The 19,652-nt window shown below is 46.0% G+C and overlaps 4 protein-coding genes across 5 annotated transcripts; 2 read left to right on the top strand and 2 right to left on the bottom strand.

The window, feature by feature from the left end:
• Positions 1-771: 771 nt before the first annotated feature.
• Positions 772-2,705, bottom strand: LOC101756898 (probable xyloglucan 6-xylosyltransferase 1). Its single transcript, XM_004984843.3, has one exon. It carries the CDS (start codon positions 2,411-2,413, stop codon positions 1,058-1,060), a length of 1,356 nt encoding a protein of 451 aa, XP_004984900.1. The 5' UTR covers positions 2,414-2,705; the 3' UTR covers positions 772-1,057.
• A 3,625-nt stretch (positions 2,706-6,330) lies between these two features.
• LOC101757295 (programmed cell death protein 2) lies at positions 6,331-11,064 on the bottom strand. 2 transcript variants are annotated; one of them, XM_004984844.3, is made up of 11 exons: positions 10,736-11,064; positions 10,560-10,643; positions 10,322-10,455; positions 10,148-10,245; positions 9,551-9,639; positions 9,370-9,463; positions 9,126-9,283; positions 8,955-9,025; positions 8,666-8,780; positions 8,237-8,450; positions 6,331-6,868 (listed from the first exon to the last, which is right to left on the bottom strand). In XM_004984844.3, the coding sequence occupies exons 1-10, from the start codon at positions 10,973-10,975 to the stop codon at positions 8,283-8,285; spliced, it is 1,251 nt and encodes a 416-aa protein (XP_004984901.1). In that variant the 5' UTR covers positions 10,976-11,064; the 3' UTR covers positions 6,331-6,868; positions 8,237-8,282. The 2 variants fall into 2 exon arrangements, with proteins under 2 accessions (XP_004984901.1, XP_004984902.1); XM_004984845.3 differs by having other exon boundaries at positions 6,331-6,864.
• Positions 11,065-11,151: 87 nt separating this feature from the next.
• On the top strand, positions 11,152-15,857 carry LOC101757964. The gene is made up of 12 exons (XM_004984846.2): positions 11,152-11,410; positions 11,503-11,643; positions 11,720-11,835; positions 12,079-12,233; positions 12,645-12,733; positions 12,855-13,374; positions 13,619-13,786; positions 14,044-14,225; positions 14,321-14,400; positions 14,489-14,597; positions 15,365-15,439; positions 15,534-15,857. The coding sequence occupies exons 1-12, from the start codon at positions 11,315-11,317 to the stop codon at positions 15,696-15,698; spliced, it is 1,896 nt and encodes a 631-aa protein (XP_004984903.1). The 5' UTR covers positions 11,152-11,314; the 3' UTR covers positions 15,699-15,857.
• A 792-nt stretch (positions 15,858-16,649) lies between these two features.
• On the top strand, positions 16,650-17,591 carry LOC101758376 (pathogenesis-related protein 1). The gene is made up of 2 exons (XM_004984847.4): positions 16,650-16,948; positions 17,024-17,591. The coding sequence occupies exons 1-2, from the start codon at positions 16,762-16,764 to the stop codon at positions 17,320-17,322; spliced, it is 486 nt and encodes a 161-aa protein (XP_004984904.1). The 5' UTR covers positions 16,650-16,761; the 3' UTR covers positions 17,323-17,591.
• The last annotated feature ends 2,061 nt before the right edge of the window (positions 17,592-19,652 follow it).

Raw genomic sequence — 19,652 nt, 5'->3', positions numbered from 1 at the left:
AAATCTACAGTTATGTTTCGCAGATCACATCAGTAGCGGCAGTGATTCCATCGACAGGAGCAATCAAATTGAAACCATGAAACTGGTATTAAGTACAAACTTACTAGTAAAAAAAACTTAGTGAAAATACAGGGTTCTGGACACCAACGCCTTCACATGAGACTACCAATCTCAAGTTACTAGAACCAGTTGCATCGCGCCGTAAGATACGCTGTTAAAACGAAATCGTGCAACGGAAAAAGCCAACATTACACGTTTCCAGGAAACAAAATTTCGTCTGCTATGACAATGAAGTATGACACTTTTGAAGTTCACATCAACAGGTCACAGAAAGAATGTTATGCAATACAAAATCTGTCATAACACCCAATCAACATTTACAAGCATCAACCACAGACAAGTTCACATCAATCCACGGTTTCTCATCAATGCCAATGAAAGATATTAGAAATACAGGGAAATGGTGGATAGTATCAAGCCCTCTTCAATGATTTAAATAGAAGATAAAGATAAAGCAAGGACAAAATAATGACAGTGTAAACTGAAAGTAACTCCTAGCTAGGCATACCTTGTTGAGGATTTTGAGCTCACATATATAACATAACTAGAGCGTCTTGCTACCACACCACCAGTAATAGTAAGGCAAACAAGAAAGCAAAATAATTGGTTCAGAGCACAACAATATCTTATCCTGCTTAAGAGGACCCCAATATCTCAAGAATAATTGGACACCAACTGGTACACTGGAGGCATTGGAGAAAATCACAACCATTCAGCCAATAAGAGAGACTATAGGAAATTCTATTAAAAGCTATCACGGCGACCAATAACTTGAGTTCATTCATTAACTCAATTTCTAGGAGTGTAAGACATAACTTATGCCAACAAATAAACATAACATCATTCTCCTAACACCTCACATTACAACATATCCATCCCATGATCACAACCCAAACTGCCGCTGTCACCCGATTCTACAAAAAGAACACTTTAGATTCAGACCCAGCAGGATCCAGAACGAACAAACAAAATAACAAGTGGAATTGTACTCTAATTATCATGTGGAAGTCTTCACAGCCTTGAATGCTGGGTGGAGCAACCCAAGCTCATCCTTCATCTCGAGTGGGTTACTAGTCTCATTCCTGATCCTCTTCACTCTCCTGCTTGCAAGTGACTTGTGCGTGAACCCATACATCTGCAAGATCTGGTTATCCCCAAAATTGAATGCACGGTCCATCTGCTTGAGGCAACGCTCAACAGGGTAGTCCCCAAATTTGCCACAAGGCTTGCAACCGACAAAGTGAGTGACGAGCGGCCACCGGTGATCGCCAAGCCCTGGCTTGTAATTCTCAAGCATCTCCTCATACCTATCGACCAAGATGCCCCAGTAGCCGTGGAGGTAGTACCCATTCTCAAGGTAAACCTTATCACCCCATTTCTCGCGTTGCGTGGCGAGGATGTACACCATGGCCGACTGATCATCGGCCTCGAATACTGGCCGATCCTTCAAGGACTTGGTCAGCACCTTGCCAGCCTCAATGCGGACAGGGCCCTTTGGCCCCATTGGCGCCCAGGTATCCAGCATGTCAAGCGACCACTGGCAGTTGCGCAGCAAGAAGCTGCCAGTGTTGAGCCCAATCCAGTTCTTGTCGTCGTAGATCATCTCGTCCCAGCCGTGCATGATGAGGTTGTACGGCCCGTAGCGTTCCCATGGGAGCTCGAATGCCATGTCGGTGAACATGGCGTCAGAGTCCATCCACCAGATGAACTCGACCTCCGGGTGCGCCAGGAGCAGTGCCCGCATGAGCGGGAGCTTGGCCCAGAAGCCGGCCATCTCGGCGTCGAGCAGCGCCATGTTGTAGAAGATCTCGAGGCCGTGGACGCGGCAGTAGTCGATCTTGTTCTTGATGGACTTGAGGAGGTAGTGGTCACCGACGGGGTTCTCGCAGGGCTTGGGGGAGGAACCCGAGACGAGCAGCACCCGCGGCTTGACGTCGTTGAGGAAGGGCGGCGTCTCCGGGTGGCGGCGGTGCCAGTTGGCGCGCTGCTCGTCCCAGTCGGAGATCTTGGGGCCCAGCGTGTAGGGCGGGTCCCGGAGCGTCCTCGGCGGCGGGTCGGGCTCGTCGTCGCCGCGCCCGGATGAGGATGAGGAGGACGACGACGTGGTGGTTGTGGTGGTGGAGGCCCTGGACCTGGCGTCGTGGTGCTCGGCGAGCGCCCGGTGCGGGTGGGAGACGAAGTGCTGTCGGAGCTCGATGAGGTCCTGCTGCGGCGTGCCGAAGCGGCCGGCGCCGACGGTGCCGCGGAGCACGACGACGGTGAGGAGGAGGCAGACGACGGTGAGCTTGGCGTTCCGCGCAAAGCGCTGGATCTGCCGCATCCGGCGCTCCCCGACCACCCGCTCCGCCCACATTTTCCCCTCCCTCCGATCAAACTCCACCCCCTCCTCCTCGCAACCAAACCCAGACCAAAACCAACCCCAAGAACCAAATAAGGAAGGGGACGCAAGAGGAACCGGGGAGGCGGCGGCGAGCAATGCGACCGCCGCGGGGCTGGGGAGTGGCGGAGGAAGAGGACGAGACGGAGAACGGAGGAGGAGGTTTTGAAGCGCGGAGGGGGGAGGGGGAAATTAATAAGGGTGGTGACGGTGACTGTGCCGGCCCCGCCCGCGAGTGAGCGCGCACGTTGGGGGGGGGGGGGGGGGGGGGGGGATTGACTACTCCCCCGGGCGCGGATTGCATTGGCTGTCCCTTGGAGGCGCGCGATCGATGGGGGGGAAGGGAATCGAAATCGAATCAACCCCGCCGCAGATTGGGGGGAGAAGAAGAGGAAGAGGAGGAAGGAGAAGAAGGGCGAGGCTGGGCGGCTGGAGAGAGAGAGAGAGAGAGGGAAAGGAATGGGGCGCAGCGCAGGACGACGCGGACACGGGATGCGATGCTTCCACACCTTTTTTACCCCCCGCTGTCGCCTGCCCCAACGCGGCTGCTTTAATTAAGGGATTGATCGCTGTTTACCGTCCGGTTTGGCTTGATGCGGTGGGTCCCTGGAGGTGGGCCCGGCGAGAGCGTGATGGACAGCGTGGCGTGGGAAGTGTTGGTTAAATTTGCCACTGGGTTAATCGGTTGATTTGCCGTTATGACGGTGGGGCGAGGTGACCCGGTTTGCCGGTTCGCGGGTGTCGGGTTTTGACCTTTTCCAGATCTTACTGGGGGGCATCTTACTGTGTGACGTGTCATGGACCTCTCAGTCCTTTTCCGTGTGTTTTTCATACGCAAAGATACGGCGAAAAGAACCTGAAAAATAGGTGCCGACACAAACGTAGTGTAAATGTAGGTGATGTCCGCAGTCAAACGGTGATGTTCATGAAATGACAAACCAACCCACGGAAAACGTCAAAAGTAATGTACGAAACAGTGAAACACCACCAAAAGATTTAGGACAAACAGTTACCAAAATTCCAACTTTGGCACTATATAAAAAGAAAATTCCTCATCATATCAAACTTGCGGTACATGCATGGAGTACTAAATGTAGGCAAAATCAAAAACTAATTGCACAACTTTGTTGTACTTTGCGAGATGAATCTTTTGAGCCTAATTAGTCAATGTTTGGACAATAATTCACAAATACAAACGAAATGCTACAGTTGCGCATTTATGGAAAATCCCAACTTTGACACTCTCAAATTGGGAACTAAACAAGGCCTTAGGGGATGTTTGGTTCCCACCCTCTAAAGTTTAGTCCCGTCACATCGAATGTTTAGATATTAATAAGGAGTATTAAATATAGACTATTTACAAAATCCATTGCGCAGATGGAGGCTAAACGACAAGACGAATCTATTAAGCCTAATGTCCATGATTTGACAATATGCTGCTACAGTAACTATTTGCTAATGATGGATTAATTAGGCTTAATAGATTCGTCTCGCCGTTTAGCCTCCATCTGTGCAATTAATTTATATTTAATTATCCTAATTAGCTTCCAAATATTCAATGTCACGCGGATTAAATTTTAGCTCAAGGAACACAGCACCGCCTTAGTAATTACTAGTACGAGCCCTTTGGGTTCTGCATGGAAAAGGATTTGCTGCGATGGAGACCCGCTTGGGGGCTGGAAAGCCTACCCGTTACGCCCCGCAGTCAAAACGGTGAGAGCGAGCGGCGGCCATCGCTGTTCACCACTCGCTCGCTCTACTCGGTGGCGGCCAGTTGTAACCAGGCCAGAGGCAGGGAGATTGCAGCCGGCACATGACGCGGTGACTTTTTCCAACGTCTGAATCCATCCGCGTCACCATCGGGGCCCCACCTCCCCGGCGCCCCACCCCACCGAAAGCCACCTCCTGACGTGTGGGCCTCGTTGTTACGCTGGTCCCACCCGTCATCGGCATCTGGGACATTTTCCCCGGGGTGTCTATGGATCTGGGCGTGTCGGTTGTGGGGCTTTCCACTGTTAACGGTGATGGCGACGGCAGGGCAATTAAGACACCGGCGGACCGCCACGACTGCTCCTAATTCCTAAACTAAACTAGACTAGATTAGGGTTTTGTTTGCCAATGTCAGCCGAATGAGGTCGCTCTCCAAGGTCCATTTGTTTATGCGTTTCAATTTTGAGTAGGTGTGAGCGGCGAAAGCTTGTGTAATCTCCGAGCACGTGACATCACCTTGGACCGGTTTCCCTCGTGTACATTAACGAGTGCGCGCATCTACTTGCGTCGTAACGTAGTTAGCCCAGTTAGAGTGCACAATTTTCATGGTACAGTTACATATGATTGCTGGTTTTTATAGTGATGAAACTCTTTCACATAATTTTTTTAGTAAAACTTCCTCTCTTCACATCATCAAAATTGCTGATGTGACATACTATTTAATAATCACGAAACTCTTCTTGATGAAACTTCCACTGAGACTAACCTTCCAATTTCCCATTAACAGAAAAAATTAAAGCATCACGTGTGTTCTACCGCGTGGTAACTGAAATCGAGTCCTGACTGGAACAAATCGTAGAAATTTAATTTAATTCGGTAGAAAAGCTCCCGTGGTGAGAAGGCTTTCGATGCGACAGATTTTTTTTTTTTGCTGGATGCCCAATTTTCTGCAGGACCCATTTAGTAGAGTGATACTCGGTGGTAGTCTGATGGAGATCCGATCTGCTCCAGGCAGGGGAGGGAAAGCCGGTGGCGGATCTCTGAGCTCGGTCCACTCGTCCAGGCTCAACGAAGATCTCCTCGGCCACGGACGGACACACATAAAAGGGCCTTGAATCCTGATTAGCGGCGATTATTAAACTACTAGCAGAGTGCCTCCAGTTCCACGGGTCGCCGTCAACACAACATGCCAGCGCCGTGCCGTCCAGAAGCTCGCACGCACCCGTCCCAACCCTCCATTCTTTATCGAATTCATTTTCCGCTTGGCCGGCCACTTGCCGGACCGGACCATGCTCCATGCCACTCGTCGTACATAGAGAGAGAGGCCACCAGAGAAACAAAAAGAAACAAAAGAGCTCAGTCAGGACTCGGATCTTTCCGGCCGGGCGATCGGTTGATGCTTTCCGTGCCCCGCTTGCGCGCCAGGTGTGCCGACTCGCGTGCGCCGCATCATTCTGCGCCACCCGAAAGCGGCAGCGCCGAATCGTCACCGCCTCGCCCTTGCCTCTTCCACTCGCCGGCCGCGGAAGCGAGCACGTCGCGTTCGGCGTTCCGCCTTTTTGTTGCGTAGGAGGAGAGGGCTAAACTTTAACCCTGTCACATCGGATATTTGGATACTAATTAGGAGGACTAAATATAAGCTAATTACAAAATTAATTGCAGAACCCCTATGCTAAATTACGAGACGAATCTATTAAGTCTAATTAATCTATCATTAGTGAATGGTTACTGTAGCACCATATTGTCAAATCATGAGCTAATTAGGCTTAAGATTCATCTCGCGATTTAATCTAGGAGTTGTATAAGATCCTCCCAAACAGCTCCGCGGCGACGACGCGAGCGCGGCGGATTCCGTCCGCGTTTTCCTCCGGGTGCCTCGTTTCTTATCCTAAAAAAGCCGGGCCACTGGCATGTTGTATGGGCGCTGCCGGTAGGCAACGAGCTTGACCTGGCCATGCACACAGCACACCGGTTGGATCGTGCGGGCAACACCGCCTCGACGAAGGCAAGACGTGCGACCGTGAACGTAACAGTGTGCTACAGAACAGCATGGCGAATGGCGCCGCCGAATCGACAGAGCCGAACATGAATTATGGGCAACACCGCAGCAGGCTACGGGCGTACCACGCGCAAAGATTTCAGCTGCGCGATCGCAGGTTGGCACACGCCAATGGACATTGACATAGCAATAGCATAATGTTCCCATGTAAAACCAAAGCTACACCGTCAAAATTTTAGCCGATGATGAAAAAGGACATCATCGGAGAAGTGTGTAGTACATGTAACCGAGTACCTCCTGAGACTGAACCAACCAAAATATTTGGGTTTACCCATCTGAAAAAGAAGAGCATACCAAGGATCTTGTGTATAGAAGAAGAAAAACGCCCCAGAGATATTTAACGAAACAAAACACTATTAAACCGCCCATGGTGGTGACCACAAAGATGGAAGTATGCAACTGTTTGCCATCACGTCTATATGGGCCCTTGAGTAGTGTCTAAATGGACCAAAGCCAATGTAACGAGCACCGAGCATTGTGAGCCCGGGACCACGGTCTGAAGATGCTTAAAACTGCACGACCAATTGATTTGGACACATTTTTTGCGTGGTAATGATCCGGCAACATTGCTGCCACTCCCTATTTCAAAATCTCCAGTATCAAAAAGAGTTGCTTGGAACACCGATCTGGAGTGTATGCAGATGATCCCTGGACCTACCTAGCTATACAATAGAGCACAAATAAGTTAGTATGAAGTCTTTCTATCTTCGGCAATGCAGGTCAACATGCTCATAGTTCTGTATGAAGGCTTTATGTTTGATAATGCATGCCTGCATGACCATATTTTTATACGGGCCCTAACCTAATATTTCACTGAGTCCTAGGGACTAGGGGCAACCAAACTATCACCTAGGTATAAAAGGGGTCGCATGAGTAGTTCTATGAAGGAGAAAACAATGTCATGACCCAGACAAACTTAACATCAGAGTGGACCTCCCTGGAAAAGTACACACATCGAGAGTATGCTTGGAAGTGCACAAACACTAACTGTTTACTAATGGCCAAATATCAGGTGAAAATAGCCCTAAAAATATAACAGGTGAAAATTTTTAATCTGTTGAAAATTCAAATGAAAATCCAACTCAAGAGTTTCCAGAAGTTCTTAGGTCATCTTGTGTAAGGGAAGGTATGTTATGTTTTATATATTCCTATGAAATCTGCAGATGAAACTTAATGAAATTCAGAGATATGAGTTTTCAGAAGTTCTTAGGTCATCTCGTGTAAGGGATGGTATGTTCTATATATTCCTATGAAATCTGAAGATGAAACCTAATGAAATTGAGATATACAGAAGGAAAAATATTCAAATAACAGTGAAGAAACCCTCCCCAGCCTTTTTTGTAAGTAAAAAATGCTATCATTTTTTATATCATAAAATTTTGTTAAGATGTAGAACATCTGGTGATTAATTTTGAGAATTTTTGGGAACTTCTCAGCCACATTTCACATTTAGTTTACCAGGCTCACTTCCACTGGATGTCACTAACACCACAGATAAAGCCCACCAACTCAACACTAGTTACAAGTGATCACTTACTTTAGCAAAATGTTGGATGAACAGAGAAATAATCAGTAACTTTAGATCTATCTATAAGAACTAGGTGCAATAACTCCTTTTGACTTGGTTGTTCCTACAAAGCTACAAGCCACTTCACATGCACAAGACTATGGGGGGAACTTCTAATCTGGACGAAACACATAGTCAAGCATAAGTTCCACATCTAACCAGATGCAATGAACTTATATTACCTCCAAATTTTGACATCAACTATTGACTGCTAGTACCTTGATTGTCAAGGCATAGGTCCAACAATGGGCCTCAAGAAGCTGTCACTACAGTGTTGGAGCATCATAATCTCCAATTCTACTGGTGGGTGTATAAAGTGTTTATGCTTCTGCTAAACTTTTGACACCAAAATGCAAAGGAAAATATATTGATATTTCATCCATTTCTTACTAGTTGACGACATATAGCAACAAACTGGAAGCAGTAATTAGTTTGCAACAGAAAAACAGGTGAAGTTTCAAACCTGCAACATTGGACAGCAGTTACTCCGAGGAATTGATAAAATATTATTAACGCCTCGTGGTTGTTGTAGGGTACAACTGAACCCAAGCAAATTCCTCTTTGTAGCTAACACTTTGGTCACATGACCCTTGACATGTGTAAACAGCAATTGTTGCCCAGTCAAGTGAGTCTGGTTGGTTTCCCACACCAAAGTAATAAAGCAATTGTGGCATTATCTGGAAGCAGAACAGATATTTGTAAGTAAATGAGAAAAACAGATCTCCTACGTTTGGATCTTGACTTCTAAATTTGGTGGCACTGAATTAGTCTATACACGAAAAAATTAGAACCTTGATTGTTCTAGTTGTAAAGCTATGAGATATTGGATATATTACTATAATAGTATAATGATGAATTTGGATTGTGGTCATAAACTACAAATGTGACCAACCTGAAATTCATAACATAATGGACCTTTACAGGAGCTACATGATGGGATATCAGCATTTGCCGGACATCCAGAAGATAACGCCCAGAAAGGTTTAGCGTTGGGTTCTCGACAGTACCTGCACAATACACATGTCATGCATAATATTGGCAACGATTTTTTTTCTTGATAATGGAAGTAATAAGTTCATTAACAATAGGGCTATGTTCCCAAAACGGTACGGCAAAATGCAGGTGAATGCACAGTAAACATGGTAGACATAGAAGAGAAAATGCAAGCAATACAATATCACCTCAAGACTTGCTTTGGTGCTCTTGAGACCCGCTCTTGAAAAGATGCCCAGCATTTGTTGTCAGCATCAGCCTAAACAGAGATAGCAGTAAATAAACATGGTGATCAATACATAAGCAGAAGTCCAACATAGATTATTCTAAAGAAAGCAAGAGAAAATGGGGCTCAAAACCTCAAATTGATCCATCCATGACTGCATCATAGCATCTGGTTTCCCATGTCTTTGCATTACCAAGGATTTCGAGTTATTTTCATCACAGCTATCAGAATCAAAAGTAGCTTCATAGTCAATTTCTATCTCAAATTCTGGCCAGGAAGTGCTAGCAGGAACTGCAAGTAGATAGAAATAAAAGGTCAGAAAATCACAATTCAAATGTTAAGAGCATAAATAGGTGTAGTAATTCATGCATAATCACCTTTTCCTATTGCCGGAAGAACAGATTTTGAAGAATCAGAAGAACTGATTAACTGGAGGCAATCATTCTTATGACCAGTGCGCCAATGCAGTGCCTGACAAACAACAATCAAGGGCCGTTTATCCAAGATATGTGCTCATGTCAGAAACCAATCAATCAGTGTAAATTCAACATATAATACCTGATGTTTCTCAGAACAGTATCTTGCTTTCTTGCAGCTACTACATATTTTATCGCCTTTCCAGGTACCACACCAGTGGCATACAGGAGCTGGCAACACATAGTTAAGCAATCGAAAGAAATTAGTAACATCCAACAATGACAACCAAAAGTATCTATAGGGACAAGCAGAACACATTTACCAAGAAATAGCAAACTTAAAGATTATAGCACCTCAGCGTTAAATTGACACAAGCAGGAAATTTTAAAACAGCAATTGCCGTACATTTGCGTGTACCTTACACACTTTAAATAAACTTCTTTTAAATTCAATTTGCATGCGCCATGGTTCATAGGTACCCTAAATATAATATACAGAAATGCTTCCTAAAGAGTACTTTAGAAAGGCAGATGACATGGAGAAAAGGCTGCACATTGGCAGAAACAAATAAATATCATAAACAGAAACTTCAAGAATTCAGCAATTGAAGATATGATCCGGAAATGCAGTGGCTATACATATTTATGCATCAGCTACATATGAAAGGGGGGGGGGGGGGCTTCTGTTATTACATAATGCAGGAAATATAGCATCAACTGCAACAGCCGAGAACAATACCTCCTGGAAATAGTGGCTTGTCAGAGCCGTCGTGCTTTGGAGGTTCAGTTGAGTAGAAGGCATTAGTCCGTGGTAACTGGCACCGGAAAACCTTGACACTGCAACAAAATCCACTTCAAGAAATCAAAATCTGAAGATCTCTGAACAAAATTACAGTCATATGACTTGCTTCACCTTCTACATGGATTCCCATGCTTGTGACTCCACTGTTCATGCTGATCTCGGAGCAAGCAAGCCATCGATGGGCACATGAACACGAACAGCGTTCGGTGGAACGCTGCGGCATTGTCCTCGATTGGAGCATAAATCTAAACAAAACGAAAACCAATTATAATCAACATTTTTGGGTTCGACATCCAAATAACAAGTAATAGTGTCAGTGTGTCAAACATTACTACACACAAAAAATCACCTGGAGGACGAACTGCAGAGGCTCGCCACAGAAGCCACAGCAGCTGGATTTCCCCGATGGCAAGTTCACGGGGTCCAACCACGCCTGAACAAACCCACACAACACTAGTATCAATACATACACTGCCGGAAACTGCATAAAAGATTAGCTCAACACGATCGTGTTGGTGCACAAACCGGGATGCCACCGGCCTTGCTGGGGAACAAGTGGCGAAGGAGGATGCCTGGGTGCTTCGGCTTCTTAAGGACACCAAGGGTCACTTCTGCCTCTTCCTCCTCATCCTCGTCATCGTCCTCGTAATCCGCTGCGGCGGCGCCAGGGGCTGGAGAGGGCTGGTGGGGAACCACGGTCTCGTCATCATCCCCATCCAGGGAGGTGATGCGGAGGCCGCGAAGCCTCTCGGCGCTGGATTCCATTCCCGGCGGCGGTGAGGGGGTCGGGGGGTGGACGCGGGAGTGGTGCGGCGGCAAAATGTCTGTTGCCTTGTTGTTTGGGCGCAGAAAAACCCTAGCCCCTCCCGGTCCGGCTCAGCCGCGTGAAGCGAGCTACAAAACGAAACCGACCGGGCCGACGGCCCGTGTCGGGCGGCCGAACGAACCCAAACGGGAAAAGCGGCGCGCGAGGGACGGAGGGGTGACTTGGGCTCGCTCGCCTCCCACTTGCCCTTCCTCCCAAAACCCTTCCTCCCGCCGCCGCCGCCGCCGGCTAAACCCCCTCTCCCCGCTGCCGCGAGGACCAGCCGCCGCGCGCCGGCCATGGCGCCCGTTGCGGCTCCAATCCGCGACCTCCTCACCTCCTTCAGCCCCAGCGCGGACTTCCTCGCGCTCTCCTCCGGGGACGGCCGCATCAAGGCATGGAACCTTCCTAATTCGCTGTCCTCGCGTTAGCTGCTTGTTACTGAAGCCATGGGCTAGCTAACACGCTCTATTTGCCGTTAGCGCAGGTATGGGACGCCGTGCGAGGCCGCCTGCAGACAGAGTTCGCCGACATCCCCGCGGTGGAGGTCGGCGCGGTCGCCGAGACGAAGCGCGGTCACCTCGCCCTCGATTACACATGCATGAAGTGGGTACAGCTCTCCAGCAAGGTGAGCGAACCCCATCTTGAGCCGTTACAAGTTGTTATGTTGGGAGGCTCACCTGCTTATTTTTTTTTCTTAGCAGAAGAAGAGGAAGGCTGGGAGCTCACTGCTCGTGCTTGGAACAGGCAGTGGGGATGTACTAGCCCTCGATGTTGCTGCTGGACAGTGGAAGTGGAAGGTCAGCGATTGCCATCCTGGGTAAGTTGGTGTGTTTATCTCTTTGTTAGTACAAATGCGAGGCAAAACTGCAGTTCCATTTGTTGAAACGAGCAAAGCAATAATTGAATACAGAATCGTACTAGTAAAAACAAAATAATGCTGAACTCATTTAGAGTTGTACTCATTGAACTCATTGAGAGCCATACTACAAATGCGAGGCAAAGCTGAACTCACTGAAAGCAATAATTCACTTACATCGGAATGCATGTTTGATGTATTTAGGGGCGTGACAGCTGTAGCATACTCCAAGCATGGGCGGAGTGTGTACACAGCAGGCGCTGATGGCATGGTCTGTAGGATTGATGCCTCAGATGGGTCGGTCCTGGGGAAATTTAGATCTTCTTCGAAAGCAATATCTGCATTAGCTGTGTCATCAGGTATGTCAACTGTGAAATGGCTTCTTGACTTATGACTATGTTTGCTCTACTGTACTTCCTCTTATACTAAATTATGTGGATGCAACACCACTAGGATGCCCTGCATGGCTGCATACGCACAAATAGTTGGTTAATTTTGGTTCCTCTTATCCACTGTAGTTTGGCTACAAATGTAACGGGATTATATCTGACAGGCACATGAACTCAATAAAGAATATCTGTCTATCTGCATTGACACTTATATATGATGTTTTTATTGATCTATGCTGCTTGTTAAAATGTGTATTTAGTTATATGTCTACTTTTTTTTGTTAAAGTCCTCATAGGAGCCACCTTCATATGCACTCCATTTCCAGCATATTTCCACCATACTTCACATTAGTGAAACGCAGCTTGTATTTTATCTATCAGATGGAAATATTTTAGCAACAGCAGCTGGCCAGTTGAGGACCTTTGATACTTCTGGCAACAAAAAGATTCAAAAATTCTCTGGGCATCCGGCAAGTATTTCTTTTCTTTTCTTACCTACTGGTGTTCCTCTTTTAAGGCTTGTGTTTACATTTATTTGTTGTATCTAATGACAATCTTTTGCTATTGCATGCACCCATTAAAACTTCTTAGGTTGCTGTGAGGAGCATGGTTTTTAGCAATGATAGCCAATATGTTCTGTCATCTGGTATTGGGGAACGGTATATTGCCATTTGGAAGTTGGGTAGTGATAAAACTCAGAGCTCAAACTGTATACTGTCGATGGAGCACCCAGCAATATTTGTAGACTGCAAATGTTCAGACGAGGGAGAAATACACGTGTTGGCTATTTCCGAGATTGGTGTCTGCTATTTCTGGTCTGCAAGTAACATTGATGACTTGCGTAATAAGAAGCCTACCAAGATCTCAGTGTCCGAGTCCTCTCTATCAAGAGCTCAGGCATTCTCGATATTTGCCGCGAAACTTCAAGGAGTGGATGGACCTACTTCTGCCCATGTCCTGCTGGCTTATGGGTCTGTAGTAAAACCATCTTTTGAAAAACTTTTGGTTTGTTATGGTACGGATATTAATCTGGGCATTTCTCAAGATGGAGTTCTCTTGCCAAATATTCAAACCACCATGACAAAGAAAGACCAAACTGTGAAGAAGCAAGGTATAGTGATACTGTTTGTTAGTTATGGTGAAAATTTCTCTTGTTTGCTTCACCTTTTTATTGGGAATTGCACAAATCAAACACTTTTAAGGTTTTAGTAGCCAAATCTAGTACTAGCTTGTGCCTTTGCTTGTGCCATTTTCTAAAGGGTGAAGCATGGAAGCCACCTTTGGACTTCTATTCAGAAGGATCACACGGTATTTGGCAGCTACTCTCGGGCTGAATCTTGATTATTTTCTTACAGAAACTGTCACTGCTCTAGACCGAGCCAATGCCGAAGATGCCATCCTTCCTCTTCCAAAGCTCCATACGCAGGAAAAGAAAAGGAAACATGGTGTGACAAAACCCAGTGGTGACATTGAGCCTGCCATTCATAGTGACATCACCACAGCAAGATCTATACAGAAAAGAGGTAAATAACCTATAAGTATTTTTTTCTTCTTTTTCAATGCTGCAAAAGTAATGAAATGCTGCAGCTTGTGTAGTTTGGTATTTTGAACTTGCATAATTGGCTGTTTTCCCATTCAGAGCTACATATTGCATGTTATTATTCGGGAGCAGTTACTCTCAAGTTTCAATTTACATGCATTGTTGTTTTATGTACCTCTCACTATGTTGGTGTCTCTATTAAACAGTTCAATAATTACACTCACTCTTTTACTTGTTCAGTTCCTGTGCAAAGAATCGAAGATGACGGTATATGCATTGAAGACATGATGAGGGAGTGTGGTGTCCTTGATACTGGAGTAGATCAGAGCATTGAAGGCCATCCTGGCATTCCAACTAATATTTTTTCTGAGTTTTTTGGTGATGGCAGCATAAAAGCTGATGCTAATTTACCCAGCAAGAAGGTTTGTTGAACTGAATTTTATTTCTATGTTCCATCATATGTTTGTTTCCTTGTCTACTTTCTTTGTTCTATGTTCCTGATGCTGTTGTTCAACAGATTCGAGTGCATCTAAGATCATTGAAACCTGAAGATGCTTGCAAACTCCTTGAAAATTTAGTATCTGCATGGAAAATGAGGTGCTCAAGACTCCCATGTACATGTTTGTTCACCAGTGTGTTTTCATGCTAACTGAGTATTCTGTCCTGTTTGTGGATGTCTCCCCAGATCTGGTAGCACAAAGCTTGTTTTGCGGTGGATATACTGCCTATTAGTTGTTCATGGCCGTTTTATTCACTCTGAGAAATCCACAAAACTGATTAGCAACCTTGAGAAGGTATAGTTTCTTACACCAGCTAGCTGAAGCATGCTGGATATCTAATTTTCCTTTTGTTCGCTTGAATACTTTTCGCATTATTTGGAACATCTTATAGCATTGTTGTTAATGTCATGGAAATTATGTCGTAATAAAAGAGAGGTTTTGCTATTGGTTGCTGTCTTCTAGGTTAAATGATTGAAATTAGATAACAGCAGAATGTGGCTCACTAACTTGGAGGCCTCCATTGCAAGTATGAAGTTGATTGCCCCTGATAACAGGCTGTTATACAGTCGCTGCACAATCTTGTGCAAATGCATATGGAAAATTTGAGTCAAGAGGAACATCCAGTGTAGAGATAAATATGGGAGATCACATGCTATCTAATACTGGTTACTCATAAACTACTGCTGACTTCATAGGATTTGCGGGCATGTGAGTTGTGAACTTTTTGCCTTCCAAGAGAGGCCTAACTTCATGGAACATTTGATCTATATTTTCTTTATCCTTTTGTTTAGTTGCAGCACTAAATTACACAATACTCTCTAGTTTTTGTATGCCAAATTTGGGAGGTCTTATTTGTCTGAACTATCCAAAATATGACCTGAGATTGATATCAGTTGGCATGACACTGGAACAAACCTGGCATCAGCTCGATCCGGTCAACATGACCAGTTCTTTTTTTTTTTGTAAACAGTGTTTGGCAAGTTGTGTTTACAAGTACAGGCGTGCATGCCACTCACAGTTTTGTGCAGGAAGGACTAACTGAGCCATTCCTTCATTTGCAGATGTGTTCAGAAAGATACTCCGCAACTGAAGATCTGCTGAAGCTTTCTGGCCGGCTTCGGCTAATAAAGGCTCAGGTTTTAATCCATCTTTGGCGCTGAAACATTAAGTGAAATAGTAATGCTTCCGTTAATGTCTAAACAATCATCTGCTGATTTGAATTTTCATCAGGTTGACAAGGTTGCTAATAACGCATCTGAGCAGCCATCAGAGGAGATTCAAGATGCTGCTGCTGCTATTCAGTCCGAGGAGGAAGAGGAAGAGGAAGAAGTCGATGAAATGGTGTTTGGTCAGGATTCAGATTCATCACAAAATAGCGATGAAGATGCTGAGTAGACTGCCGCTGGTATTCCCCATTCTTGTGTGCGTTATTGTAATTTTCAAGCTTGATGTCCCATAGTCAAGTTTGTAAAACTAGGCAACACGGGAAGGTTGCGCAGAATTTTGACAAATGGAGGTTACATTTGAAAGACGAACTCGAGTGGTTTTGTTTCCTTGCCCTTTTACCTTTTCTGACGCTACGGAACTGCATTTAGTCTGAGTAGTGTCTGACTGGTCTAAAGTTTATACGTAGTAGTCATAGCCATTATTTGTTCCAGTCAAAAAGGTAGTTCACTCCAGTTGTATTCCGCAAGCTGACGTACGGTACAGCTCAACCCGCCAACCGCTGGGCTACATAACCGTTATGTTTGCATCAGGTAAATTTATGATGGGCCAAGATAAGCAAAACAGCTAATTTATTGGTGCGATGGAGAAGGTAGGAGTTTATCAAACTTTACGTAGCTACACGGAAGGAGAGATGCAACGAAAAGAGCGCTATGTACTAAACCCACCGCTTAATCTACAAACCCTTACCCTGGGAAACCAGGCATTATACTGTTGCTTGCTTTCTCACCAACCCAGCTACAAAGCACTAGCTATAATGCCTCCTCGCTTTTGATCTCGATGGCCATCATCCTAATCCTTTCTAATTATTCTCCACGAATTCCCCCACGCTATCCATGGCGCCGATTCAACAACAAATCCATCTCGAAACGTTGACGAAATGGTTTGTTTTTTCCGGAAAGACGAACGGCAACAGACTTTCTTACGTGTGTTTTCACTTTTCAGGCCCGCCCACATTAACGCTCGCTCGTGCTCAACCGACGGTGCCACCCGATGTGGAAAAAGCCGACGACTCCCGAGCCGCCCCTCATGCCTCCTCACCTCACCGGTCGCCACTCACCGGACCCATCCGCCATGCCTCACCAACCCCCGCCACGCGGGACGCCTATTTAAAGCACTCGCTTCGCCACTACCCCAGCAACACAAGCAGCAGCAGCTTCAAACTTACAGCAGCACTGCCCCGCACTGAGCTGATCGTAAGATCGTTTCTGCTCGGCCGATCGCTAGTGCACCAATGGCCTCCGCCAACAGCTGGACCCTCGAGATCGCGTCCCCGGTGGCCGCGCCGCGCCTGTTCCGCGCCGCGGTGATGGACTGGCACACCCTGGCTCCCAAGCTCGTCTCCCTCGTCGTCGCCAGCGCCCACCCCGTGGAGGGCGAGGGCGGCGTCGGCAGCGTCAGGCAGTTCAACTTCACCTCAGGTAAGCGCCCGCGGCACATCCTCCAAGCCAGCCAAACGTGTTGTTGCCGGTGATTAATTATCGTTGCTCTTGCAGCCATGCCGTTCAGCTTCATGAAGGAGAAGCTCGAGTTCCTGGACGTGGACAAGTGCGAGTGCAAGTCCACCCTCGTCGAGGGCGGCGGCATCGGCGTGGCCATCGAGTCCGCGACGTCGCACATCAAGGTGGAGCCGGCGGCCGGCGGCGGCAGCGTGGTGAAGGTGGAGTCGACGTACAAGCCGCTGCCGAGCGTGGAGATGAAGGAGGACGACGTCGCCAAGGCCAAGGAGTCCGTCACCGCCATCTTCAAGGCCGCCGAGGGCTACCTCGTCGCCAACCCGGACGCCTACAACTAAATCGATCGATGGAGTGGGATGCGATTGCGACCTTGGAATACGTGTGCGGAGCTTTGGGGTTTCCTTTTTTTTTCATACGAAATAAAGCGGTTCTATGCAGTGCATGGTGTGTGGACGAGATGTTGAAAGTGGTATGTACGATGCTTGTGTTGTTTGGTTATGTATACCCTCATGGTTTTCTATGGGAACAAAAAGGTTATGTAGACTGTACGCTGTGTACGAGGTATTCTGTTTTCCAATTCTATGAGTCTGAGTGTGTGACCGAATAAGAAATGTTTGCTGGATGCTGGTTTCAAATAGAAATTGGGAAACTATTACTCTGGTGAATTTGCAACAATTTTTTTAAAATATAATGCTAGGCGCTCTGGTGTTTACTGAATAAGTAAATGAACTGTTATTTTTAGATGATGGAATAATATGCTCCGACTTTACATATCCTCTCCAAGAGAAGGACATGAACAACTAGGTTTGAGGAGGATGGACAAACGACCATTTTTCATCTCAAAACTGTGGAACACAGAGTAAACATGACTATAGAAAAGCACGAAGGACTAAAAAACAGAGTAAACACTAGCTGATGCTATTTTCAAACACTAGATGGAGACTAAACACGTCATGGTCCGCAACATCTGTGGTTTGCTGCACCCTTATATCATCACGTACAGCTGGAAAATTGAGAGCATGAAGTGGAGAGTGATGAGTGTCGACAGCGAACCATGTGAAGGTATTTGCTAGAGTAAGGAGGAATATTTGGGGAAAGAGTAAATTTGTCAGAAATCGATCCGTTTGTTCGAAAGGTGCTTCTTGTAAGAGATTTTTAGCAAGGTTTAAGAAGAAGAAAGGGTGACGCCGTGACGGTATCATCAACCAATGGGTCTCTTGATGTCTGAAAACCCGTCGTTCATGTTTCTCAAGGCATATGTGCATCGGAGATGGGAGGAGAGCAGCAAAAACAGAGCATATACATATCTTTTTTCGCTATCGTTCCTTAGCACGTAATTCATTAAGAGGAGAAGAACAGTTTGGTTACAAGAACTTGCAGCGTCATCTGGAATTGATGACCTGCTAGCAAACAAGAATTATATAGATATTACATTTGCACCCTGTTACGACCCAACTACCACATTATGAGACAATACATTGGAATGAATGGCTGCCGTAAACGGCGCCAGGCAATGAAATCGTGCAGCTACCTAGGCAGACGCCTCTTCTATAATCTTTTGCATCAGTATCACCATCGTCCTCTAAACGTGATTGAAAGTTCTTGCATTTCTTTCAAGCCAAATGAACCAGGCCACCAAGATGATCAGAGAGTCTAAAGGTTTCTTGGCCATTTTGTCTACCCGTTTCCTCACTGTCAGCCACCAAAATTTCAGAAACAGATGGTGCAAGGTCCTACCAACTTAGTTTAGACAAAATGAGATGCCACACTTCCCTGGCATACACACACTGAACCAACAGATGATTTATGGTTTCAGACTCCTGGGCACAGAGAATGCAGGTATCATCATTTTGAAGGTTATGCTTCTTGCGTCTAGAGGCTGTCCAGCAAAGTCCATCAATAGCAAGCCATATAAAGATTTTGCATTTAGACAGCGCTCGAGTCTTGCACAGAGCCCTTGCCTCAGATATCTCATACTGTCCAATGAAGAAAGCATTGTAAGCTAACGTTGTTGAGAAGTTACTGTCTTGAGTCCATTTCCACAACACCTTGTCAAGGGTATCCTCACTTGAGATACTGTCCAATGAAGAAAGCATTGTAAGCTAACGCTGTTGAGAAGTTACTATCTTGAGTCCATTTCCACAACACCTTGTCAGGGGTATCCTCACTCAGCATGAACGGTTGTAGTTTGTTCCAAATGCTTAGGTATTCAAGGAAAACTTAAACTATCAATGCTCCTGTAATGTCCCTGACCTATTTCCTGTCTTGCAATCCTTTGTGTACTGTCCTTTTTTTTGCGGATTCTAGGACCAACCGCCTGAAGGAGACATGGAGCAATCTCCGCGATGCAATCCATCTATCTTTCCAGAAAAGAGTGTTTTTGCCATCACCGACCTAGGTTGAAGTAGAGTAGAAAAACAACTGGGTGATCTTAAGTTCCCTGAATCAGGCAAATTATGCCATGAGCGTGAAGTGTTAGTTTTCTTGAGCCACAACCATCGCATCCTTAGAGCACATCCCATGAGACGTAGGTCTGTAACTCCTAGACCTCCCAATACAGATGGTTGACAACATTTCATCCAAGTTAGGAGACAATGACCGTTAGAAATCATTTCTATTCCTTTCCATAGAAAAGCTTTCCTGTGTCTATCAATCTTCCTGATTGCCC

The sequence above is a fragment of the Setaria italica genome, chromosome IX, assembly GCF_000263155.2.
Source record: "Setaria italica strain Yugu1 chromosome IX, Setaria_italica_v2.0, whole genome shotgun sequence".
NCBI lineage: Eukaryota > Viridiplantae > Streptophyta > Magnoliopsida > Poales > Poaceae > Setaria > Setaria italica.
Note: the sequence above shows the minus strand (reverse complement) of the source record. Positions and strands in the feature narration are given on the sequence as shown.

Coding starts and splice junctions, on each gene's coding strand:
- LOC101758376 (XM_004984847.4), top strand. CDS start 16,762: ATGGCCTCCGCCAACAGCTGGACCCTCGAGATCGCGTCCCCGGTGGCC. Junction 16,949..17,023: donor GCAGTTCAACTTCACCTCAG/GTAAGCGCCCGC, acceptor TTGCTCTTGCAG/CCATGCCGTTCAGCTTCATG.
- LOC101757295 (XM_004984844.3), bottom strand. CDS start 10,975: ATGGAATCCAGCGCCGAGAGGCTTCGCGGCCTCCGCATCACCTCCCTG. Junction 9,640..10,147: donor CAAGCCACTATTTCCAGGAG/GTATTGTTCTCG, acceptor ATGTGTTGCCAG/CTCCTGTATGCCACTGGTGT. Junction 9,026..9,125: donor CATGGATGGATCAATTTGAG/GTTTTGAGCCCC, acceptor ATCTCTGTTTAG/GCTGATGCTGACAACAAATG.
- LOC101756898 (XM_004984843.3), bottom strand. CDS start 2,413: ATGTGGGCGGAGCGGGTGGTCGGGGAGCGCCGGATGCGGCAGATCCAG.
- LOC101757964 (XM_004984846.2), top strand. CDS start 11,315: ATGGCGCCCGTTGCGGCTCCAATCCGCGACCTCCTCACCTCCTTCAGC. Junction 12,234..12,644: donor TGCATTAGCTGTGTCATCAG/GTATGTCAACTG, acceptor TTTATCTATCAG/ATGGAAATATTTTAGCAACA. Junction 14,401..14,488: donor GTATCTGCATGGAAAATGAG/GTGCTCAAGACT, acceptor ATGTCTCCCCAG/ATCTGGTAGCACAAAGCTTG.